Raw genomic sequence first — 11,124 nt, 5'->3', positions numbered from 1 at the left:
GGCTTCCCGCTACCTTCCGCAGATCATCAGACCAACGGGTTGGGGGGCGACCGATACGCCGTTTGCCGACACGGGGTCTCCACTCCAGAACCTTTGTACTCCAGCGGTCGTCGGCTCTGCGGGCTACGTGGCCAGCCCATTGCCACTTCAGCGTGCTAATCCATTTGGCTATGTCGGTAACTTTAGTTCTCCTGCGGATTTCTTCATTACGAATCCTATCTCGCAGGGACACGCCTAACATAGCCCTTTCCATAGCACGCTGAGCAACTCTGAGCTTGTGGATAAGCCCTTTGGTGAAGTATCACGTCCACCAGTTTATTTAAATTATAAATGAATTGATATCTTCATAAATAATATTTTTTTACATAAATATTGTTACTCAACACAGTAATTACCTGTGTTTGTGTACTGCATTAGTATATATATGAACGACAATGGAACATATGGAACGGCAAAGCCAATGAACTTTTTCTTGCTTTACTGCAGTACCATTTAATAAAAACATTTTAATAAAAACTACTTACATAAGATAAATGTAGGAAGTCCAACAGCGATGATGTCTACTGTACGAAAATATAAAGTAGGTACTTTCCTTTCATTCCGCTTAAATTAGGCTTTAAATTATAAACTGCATTAAATCAGTAGGTAAGTAGGTATAGTTATGATCACTTTCTAATTAATCATATAATGTGGGGAAAACAAATGTTTAAACAAACATGAAATCACATCACGTAATGTTTGTTGCTGAAAAATCACAATCAGCTAAAAATAAAGCCCTTCCTGTAAATTTGTCTCGATGCGGTCATAAATATATACGAGTTGACACCGCGAGCCCGCAGTTTGCCTGTCCAGCGAGGGCGGGCGGCGGCGGGGCGGGCGGCGCGGCGGCGGCAGGGCGGGCGGCGGCGCGGCGGCGATGATATATGAACTATTAGTCAGGTTGCTATTTTGAAGGTACCAATTTTAATTCCGGCAATGTCAGTCAAAAGTTTAAATTTCAATTTTATGATAAAAAAAAACACGCACTCACGCCTTGTACTAATGTACTCCCTTGCGGGGTAGGCAGAGGTGCATTGCTGCACCCACTTTTCGCCAGAGTGTTATGTTAGTCCCAATGTAATAGGGGGCGGGCCTATTGCCATTTAACGGGCACATCCAAGACCCGAGAACAAATATCTGTGTTTAAACAAATATCTGCCCCAGCCGGGAATCGAACCCGGGACCATCGGCTCAGTAGTCAGGGTCACTAACAACTACGCCATTCGGTCGTTTATGATAACTACTTTAAAATGTATTATATAGCTATGTATATTCCCAATTTAAGATTTTGGATACACTAAAAAGAAAATCTACGCCATCAGAATTGCTACTATGTTTGCAATGGGTTAATAAGATAGTAGATTTTTTAAACGGTATCAGAAATTGCAATGCATTATAATTTTAAATTTGGTGTTGTCACAAAGTTAGCGTTGAAGGATTCTAGAATCCACGCTTTAACTGTGCTGACTGTTTGTGCTGCCTTTTAGTTTAATTAATTGCACTGTGAAAAACCTATTCAACTGTGCAAGAATAGCCATGCAGAGCAGGCAGGACGTATCTGTAAAAAGTTTCACACAAAAATGAGACTTTTTCTGTATGATATTTTCAAATGTGACCAATTTAACCGGTGGAATCCCGTGAAATCTGACACAATAAAAATCTATTGTCTTCGGGAGCTCACAGGTTAAAGGGTTAGGTATTGACATATTGACCTTACCTATGCTATAGGTAATTTTTGCGATGTCCTGTAAATATGACAGCCTAGTATGAGAGTAACTGTTACACTATGTATAGGTATATCTGATAAACTTAAGGTAAGGGTCCACCTTTCGGCATCTTAGTAGTAGGTATAACTCCCTTATTTGTGGGGAGTTTTACAAAATCCTCTGCGCATACTGTCATTCTGGTAGAAGTTTCGACACGGTCCAAGAGTCCCATTTGATGTATGTACTTATGTCTGAGTAATACTGCGCTATCCAAGTTTTCTTTGTGTTCTTGTGATTAATGACCTAACTGAATACGTTATGTAGTGACGCCATTATGGCGTAACGAGGAGTTTTGGCAGCATGTTATATTTGGTTTAAGTAATGTGCGTAAGAATGCTGACTATGAATAAGCGTTTTGTAAGAAATCAGAGACACAGTCACGGACAGACATGGTATCTATAAAGCCTTTTTTAACCCCCGACGAACAGGACGGGTGTTATATGTTTATATAACGTCTGTAGTAGCGTGTAGCAAACGGCTGAACCAAATTTCGACTTCTTATTTATGTGTTAATTACCGTCCTATAATTCGATAAATAAATAACTTGCATTTTTTGGGTCACAGGACTCAAAGGTAATGTCACACTCAGAGTTCTTCGCCATATTTTATCAAAATTGCCTTTCAAAAGTTATAATCGCATATGCGACTTTTAGTGTTGAATGTCGGCAGTGTGGTGTTTACGTTAGCTTTAGGTTATTTATTTAAATATATACCTACACAGAGTGAAAAAGTGTAATAGTCACCTGAAGGGAAAGTACTTTAATAATGTATATAGAAATTGTTACAAAGAAGAAAATCCTCTATTTTTGAAAATAAAGATAACATCGATGTTAACCCACCTAAATCCAGTCCATGATGTTATAAACAAAAGTTGCGGAAAAAAACAATTATCTCCTCAAAAATTTTAAGTAGAGCAAAAAGTGAAAGGTCATCGAGCAAATATGGAGGGAGGAAAGAACTAGCGAGATAAGACACGTTTCTCTCTCTATAGGCGGACAAGACTTGGAAAACTGTCCAAGAATAGGCTATAGGGCACGAACTAGGTCTCGAGAATTACTAAATAGAAGCAAGAAAATGGCTAGACCACTGGGTCTTAAAAGCTGTATAAGCTGTGGTATTCGGTAGTTACAAAAAAAAACACAGTGTTTATTGGGTGTTAAGAATGGCATTTAAAACAGCTGATGAACACTGTCTGAGTTTAGGTGAGAACATTATTGCTTAAAGCGATTCAGGGGAATTTAAGAAAAGTGCGATTAGGCATAATATAATAATAATAAGTATGTAGATGAACCATTATTTGTAACGAAACTACTAAGTATTATAACGGGAAAAGGTTCAAATTTCGGTTAGTCATTTTTAGATCTATGATTTTCCCGAGAGAAGTGTTGCCGCCCGATAGCCTATCGATAACGATTTTAAAAAATATCGTGGCATCTACTTATATTCAAAAACTACCTACCCATTTTTAGGACTGCCATTTGCTCATTTCATAATGTTTTAAGTTGAAGGCTCCAGGGACCACTTCCGCCCACCACAGAGGCCTCCATTTTGTTTCAACATCGTTTTTGCATTAGCTGAATTACACTTTCACTAACCAGTAACGAAGCTTTTTTCTGTAAGAGCTTGTATCCGTAATTTTATTATTATAATGGTAAGTAATAATAACAGTCAAATTAGGTATAAGTGTCGAATAGTGTGATATTAATTGAGATTGCTATTTCAGGTTGATGACGGGCTAATTATGACGACTAAGGGCTGATGATGATGATGATATATTGAATCCATGGTGGCGTAACGGTTAAGCCTCGTCCTCTCATTCGAGAGGCCACGGCCGTGACTTCAAATCATGTCATATAGACCATACAATAGTCAATGATAAATCATATCAATGAACTCTTTTCAATAAGGAATATAAATAAAAATCTACCTACCTACATTGAAGGAAAACATTGTCAGGAAGCTTACACAATACACATCTAGATTCTAATTGTGTGTATACCCTAAGCGCATTGTACTCATTCCAAACTGTAACTACCACTTGGGGGATTATATGTAGTTGTGTCGTGAGTATTGATATGCCTATATCGTACTGATTCCTGAATTTCAACCCTCCAAAACCCTCTACTTAAAAAAAAGCGCTATTAAAAACATTTACCAAACTCCTCACCGCAAAATGCACCCCGTGCGGTAAAAACGGAGCACGAACCGAGTTTGTATGGCACTGAGTCACCGTGTGAAGGTTTCACACTCTCGACCGACACTCGGGGTAGTTCCGTCAAGTGTGCAACCTCCTCCGGCAGTTGGCCTCCGCGCGTCGGTGGGAAAACACGCCGCCATTTTGTTTTTCCCGAAATCCTAACCTCACGCGAAACGTTTCGGCTGTTACCGCTCAAATCCATTTACTTACTTCAGTGAACATTAACGCCGGTAGAATTATTGACGGAAAACATAAATGTGGCGGCTTCAGTGCTAGTGCCCGGTGAACAGTGAAAGGCTGAAGTTTATAGGAGAATCGGCGCCAAAAAGTTTCCTTTTACTTATTTGTTTGTGCAGAAAATGTGGCAGTTATGATATTTGGATGTAATCACTCTTTATTGGTAAGTAATCAGTTTTTATTATGTACTTATGTTTTGTGAGATATATTATTAGAAATTTTAACAAGGTGAATGTTAATTAGGAGGGGTGCCTCATTAACGTGAAGCTTTATCTAATTAAGTACATAAATTTTCATGATGAAAGCTCCTCTTAATTTCGTAATTAGAAGTGTATTTAGATATCATAAAATTTAAAGATTAATTTTAGGACATAGGTAATAATTTCAGAAATTATAACCCGCGATGGACTTAAATTAGTAAGAAAGAAAGAACGGATATATTATATTAGTCAGATTATAAAGAACATTATAGCAAATGTTTAGAAATATGAACCTAAGTATAGGTAAGTAGGTACACAATAGTTTTTTGGTACCTTATGATTAAATATTTCAGTTTGTGACTAAATAATTACTTACTTACATCTTATGTGACTAGTGGCGACTAGCCTGCCTGACTACCCTGACCTACGAATCGTGCTTCAAAACTCGTCGTTATAAATCTGTTGTCACTGAAATTGTTCGTCACTTGTTGTGTGTAAATGATAAAAATATGTAGGTACTTTTATGCTAGCAACTTTTTGTCGTGATTTTACAAAAACCTTTGAAACTTTTAGCAATATGATGGAATTCTGAAAAAGTTAGTTAAGTATAATAATAACTTGCTCAATTTATTTATGAAGGCTTAGCTCTACTTGGGCATTTATTTTACACAGAGGTAGTCTTTCGAAAAAAAATATATGTCTAAGTACGTCTAGATTCCATAGCCGGATATGCCTATGAAACCCTGTATTTCCCTGTTCTAAGAATCATATTTAAGTGTATATTTTATAGCAGTCATGTTATTAATATTTTATTGTTAATAAAAATATGAATAAGTAGGTAAACTTTGTAATAATACGAACCTTTCTCAAAGGAGATCCTTAATCGATAATATTAAGCTCATGCCAAATTTCCTGTTTGAGACCAGCTTACATAATGGTGGCGGAGGGACGCCATCAATAATGCAAAGTTAACCTTTAAACCTATTTGACGATAGTACGTATAGGGTAGAATTTTATTAATGATATTCCTGTCAGTAGGTGATTCTGCCTATCGAAGTCGTAGTGTGCATTGTTCATTGTGGGACCAATTCGACACATTATGTATTGTATAGTAAATTAAAATAAGTAAGAGTAAAACACATTAACACACATAAATATGGAATTACTTTCAGGTATGGATGGACATAACAAATGGTCAACCATTTCCCCACGGATGTCTAGTCTAGCAGTTTATTTTGTCACCAACACTATAAGGCGAAGACTATTTATAGTTAAAACATTTTCCGAAAAAAAAAACGAAAGTTACAAGCTGTACCTATAAGCACCGCAGTAAATTAGGCCCCTCGTGTACTACATTTTAAGTACCTACCCTCCACTCAGCGCTAGTCGAAAGGGTCTTCAAGTTGGGGAACAATTAAATAGATTTACTAGCAAAATGGCCAGAACAACTAGTAAGACATTTACTTCGGCAAACGGAACAGGGGTCACTCCAGGTTAATAAAAACAAAGTATCGGAAATCCGTCATGCTAACAGTACGTTTTATAAAACAGGATGACTTTATCTGTGTAGATGTGTCAGCTGTCCGACAACCTTATGCAGGATCTGCCTACTCATAGCTTGGGGTAGGATGGTCGTGTGAGAGATGTCCACACATTTTATATACCAACTAGCTGTTCCCACGAGCTTCGCTTCGCCTTAAAAAGTTTTCCCGTGGGAATTCCGGGATAAAAAGTAGCCTATGTTCTTTCTCAGGGTCTAGACCATGTGTATACCAAAGTTCATTCAAATCCGTTCACTAGTTTTGGCGTGAAAGAGTAACAGACAGACAGACACAGTTACTTTCGTATTTATAATATTAGGACTAAGGACTATAGCATATCGAAACTTCGTATTTTGTAAAGCTAGATTGGCCTTCCCGAACGAGGTAATATATTATGACGTTTGTAGTTTCGGAACGTGATCCTGGTTTACGGGCTACGTTTTTGAACGAATAGATTTCAGATTGCAGAATCGGTATCAGGATTTAGATTCGTCCTTTATGTTTAGCTTAGTTGAAAGATTAGCGTAGTTAGTCCGCTACTGCAGGTCTAGCACAGCTTGGCGAAAACTATAAAAGTTTACGTTTTCTCGCATACTAAGTGGCGTCTCTAATGGAAACTATAATTAAACTTTTGACAAATAATGCATGCAGATAACAGGAGAAAACGTTACCTTTTTTCGTTTTCATTTTAATAGCAAAACCCGTACTAGAGGGTCTGAAAAGTCACTAAGTACATAATATCGTATCGTTTTTGTCGAACCAAACATTGTATTTATCCGAACCTCCTGACTCATTATGGTAAATTGATTACAGGTCCATTACCGCGGTACATTACATGATATTGGAGAATGAATTTTCAGGCACGAATCAACAATAACGAAACACATTTACTATGCGTTTATTTGATTGCTACTCATGCAGGTATTTTATCAGTAAGGTTGTAAGGACAATGTACCCGACATCTTTCTATATGGAGCCAACTTTCCAATAATTCTACTCTGATGTATGTACCTATACTATCTATACGTATTATTATGTACTACATATTTATAGGTATAGGTTCACATCGATTTTGAAGTGATATTTATGGAAATTCCAGGACAAAAAAATACAAGCTCTTAACATTATCTACAATGGTAAAATTATTGATATTGGTTCAGTAATAAAAGACTTAAAAAAAGTTTCGGTATAATTTTTAGACAAGTTTTTCAGATAAAATATACATACTTATATATTCTCTTTTTCTTTCAGTTAAAGTATTAAGAGGCGTTAATTCTGATGAATTCCTTTTCATTTTATTTTAATCTGATCCGATCATTATACAAATGCGGTGACAAACCACAAAAACTGGCTAATTCTGACAATGACCTCTTGTCCGGCAAAATTAACAGGAAACAGCGCTTGTTGAATAACAAATATTCATTAACATTTAATTAGTATTCATATTTTAATATATAATTTAGAAAGCACTGTGTTTCCGGTTTTCATGAAAATCGCTTTTGCCCTTCGCCATTTCAACGATTTTTCTATTCGCAGTTTCACACTTTTGTAGTGCAGTCTTCGATTTATGTAGCACGCCACAATCTGAATGAATCCCCCATGCAATGCCTGTTTCCCATCAATCGGGCGATATTGCATCGATCTTCTTTTGTTTCATGGTTCTATAAGCCTCTCTGTTCCCAACGATACTTGTCTTTTTGCAACTAACGGACGAAACGATAGCAATGAATTCAGACCGCTTGAATGCGACGGAAAAATAGTGTATTTACTTACGGGTAAGAATTGTATAGCGAGTTTTTGGTCGAACGTTTGGCAAAGCTCAAATCTGGAAATTTAAAGTTTTTTTTATTGTCAACATACGAGTACGTCAAAGAAAGTTTTTTGTTGGTAAACTATTATTATTATTGAAATGTTAATATAATGAGGATAACTAAATGTGAAATACCTGAAAAAAATCCTCTTATCGTTTACATCGCCCCAAACGCTTTCGTAGCACTCTCGTAGCGGCGGCGCCGTAGCCCGTCGGTGCTACGAGATTGCTACGAAAGCGTTGGGGTTGTATTTATTTGAATATTTAGAATTTCATGGGCTATCAGATTGTAGGTATATGGCCTTAAGTAAGTATAAATATTATACAGTAAGTAAATAACGTGTGATGAATGTACAAACAATATCAGAAGAAGAAAATTAAACTATGTTACTTTTATGCACACTTATAAAGTACTATACCTACCTATATTTTCATAACATAACATTAATTTGTATAGTTTTTGTTGGTAATGTAACTGAGCACGATCCATCCTGAGGGATTATTCCCGGACAGGCCGGTCCGGTCCGGATATAAATTGATTCCGGCGACCGGACGCCGGACACACGTTTATCAATGTATTTTATCATTTTGTGTGCTCAGTGCACATATTTTTTACTATTCTTGTCTCAAATTGAATTTGGTATGCATAATTTAATAAAGTATGAATTTGTTTTATTATTGGAAATTTAAGTAAGTATCTAAGTATGTCGGAAACTGAGATAAACGGAGTAAATAATAGGCGCTAAGTACGTATTTTATAGAATAATTTATGTTATCATTAATACTAAAATAGTTGCAAAATATTATCAACTTGGCAACATTAATTTAATCTCGTACATTTTATACTGTATTATCTACATACCACGAAAGATTTTTAATCTTCATAATCTTCAGCCAACGATTGTCCCTTACCAGACATAGGACCTCAATAAATTATTCATCGTGTTAAGTATCACCCCTTATGGTTTACCACTTTTGCAACACCATGTATATAGCGCTATCTCTCGAGCCCACAAACTGCACTAGTTCCACCGGCGGGCCGCAGTCTGGGGGGTCACTCTATATGATGAAAAACTAAGTTTCAGAGCGAAACTGCGCGAGCAACGACTCTATCTCGACCACAGACCTGTATTTGAATAGACAACGCTTGTCTCATTCCTTGTATAGAAACCAAGCGTGCCATTATTTTTATACCTACTGTCACGTCATCGTCAGTCACGTCACTTGAACGATTTAGTTTAGGAACGTCCCTAATGACACTGCGCTAAAGGAAGATAATTTCACTCCTTTTTTACACGCGAAGTACATGCACTTGCGTTGTCTACTCAAATACAGGTCTGTGATCTCGACTCTATAAACGTGCCGACTACACGACTGCTCTCGTTCGTTCGTTTTTCGTCAGTATAGAGTAACCCTCCTGATCCTTTCGTGAATATTAAATTCGGCCATTACGCCGTCTGGAAATTCGAAAGCGTTTAGCCCCACCGCTCCTCTGAATTTATTACTTAATATCACTTTGAAGTCAGTATTTATATCACGCTGACCCGCAGTGGTGAGAATATATCCATAACTTACTTTTATGCAGCAGAGGGACTTCAGAAATCAATTTAAAATGGTCTCATTTGAGTTGTAAACTTTGCCACGGAATGGCGCATTGGGTAGTAACTCTGTTGTGGGGGTTCTGGGTTTGGTTTCCAGCCAAAGAGGATATTTTTAAGATTGGTATTGGTTCTCGGGTATTGAATGGTATGTTATATGGTTGTATTGTGTATCTCTAGACTCCATTCGTATGGTAAATAAGTAGGTACACTCGTGAGCAATGAGCTATCATTATCGTTCCATAATTATTAACTGACTTCAAAAAAAGTAGGAGGTTCTCAATTCGTCGGGATCTTTTTTTATGTCACTGGAACTTTGTCATTGCTCGTGACTAGAGACTCGGGTGTCTCGTGTCGTGAGTGTAGTTTACGAGTGGAAATCATGAATTGTAAATTAAATGTTTTATCTCCTCTCCTCCTCAGTTGGAATAGATATAGCACCCTCTTTTATAGATCACGTTAAAACTACCAGTTACCAAGGACTTTAGACGTGGCCGTGCGAAGGGGAAATATATATAGGATGTGCTAATCCAAATTTATTGGTTGCTATTTTCATTGCTCATCATAATTAGGTACGTAAGGATATAAAAAATATTAAAAAAAACTGAACCTTGGAAATGAAATCCTAGATGATGATCAACTCTGCACTTATAAAGTTGAAACTGCTAGTTTTCCAACGTAACTGTGAAAATATGGCGAGTTTTAAAAAACGCCTGACTGTGTTTATAATTATGAATGTTAACAAAAATGATTTATTAATGAAATCTTATAAATAACTTAAGTAAGCAATAAAAAATATAATAATGTAAGACATCGAGTATACGAATATTAATAACAAAACCAAACTTCGGACAGTCACAAATCACGTAACGTTAAAAACAACGCATCCTGAGGAAACGCATAAGCAGCGCCAAGCGCGCGGGGTGGCCAGATAAAACGAGTGTACGTAAATAGAATTATTATGCAAAATGTAGCCGCGTATGCTAATGAAGATGTGACGTGCCCGCTGGCACAAACTAGCCCTCTCCCCACTCGGGCCACCCTGTATATTGAATTAATTGGAACAGCTTACTCTCGCTTGGGGTGTTTTAAACTGTTTTATGGTAAACTTGAATGAGTAAGTACTGAGGTAAATTTTTCATCGTCGTATAGAACGAGTTTTATTAAGGTTCCGTATTGTTCATCATAATCGAATCCTATAGATGACCGTGCCATGTGTTGCTTAATATCAATGATCAGTAGGTATTTGCAAGATAAAATATGGTGTTGCAGCTATTAGTTAATATAAATTATATTTATCACGGATAAGTATCAGAAACAGGTACGGCAATTTACACCGAGAAGAGAATCTGAAGTTGGATTTGATTAATCGAATGTTGGATGATTAATTATACAAATAAATATTATAATGTTGACACATGAAATAAATCGTCTGCTACCGAATTCAGTGAAGGTATCAGTTTAATTAAAGTTAAGGGAAAATTTCGTCCCTCCTAATTTGTTTGGTAACTTCCCAGCGCCAGTATCGCGCAAATTTGATCAAATCACACGCGGGGAAAATGCGGGTTAACGAATTACCCTCTATTTTATACTTTTCCCCGAATCAGTGTTGCCATGTAGAAGAAATTTCCCGTAAAAAGGGCTATTTACTTGCCATCATCGCCGGGCAATCATTTATAGCGGTTTGAGCACATAATAATATTATAATCATAATATAATAATAAACCTAAAGACCC

The 11,124-nt window shown here is 36.9% G+C and overlaps 1 protein-coding gene across 2 annotated transcripts in view; it reads left to right on the top strand.

The window, feature by feature from the left end:
* The first annotated feature begins 4,118 nt into the window (after positions 1-4,118).
* Positions 4,119-11,124, top strand: part of LOC125489755 (WAS/WASL-interacting protein family member 3) — a 131,166-nt gene continuing 124,160 nt past the window's right edge. For both annotated transcript variants that reach the window (XM_048626684.1, XM_048626685.1), the window contains exon 1: positions 4,119-4,402. In XM_048626684.1, the coding sequence (XP_048482641.1) occupies positions 4,373-4,402 (30 nt within the window). In that variant the 5' untranslated portion in view covers positions 4,119-4,372. The remainder of the gene's footprint in view (positions 4,403-11,124) is intronic.

The sequence above is a fragment of the Plutella xylostella genome, chromosome 17, assembly GCF_932276165.1.
Source record: "Plutella xylostella chromosome 17, ilPluXylo3.1, whole genome shotgun sequence".
Taxonomy (NCBI): Eukaryota; Metazoa; Arthropoda; class Insecta; order Lepidoptera; family Plutellidae; genus Plutella; species Plutella xylostella.
This window is presented reverse-complemented; position numbering and strand designations above follow the sequence as displayed.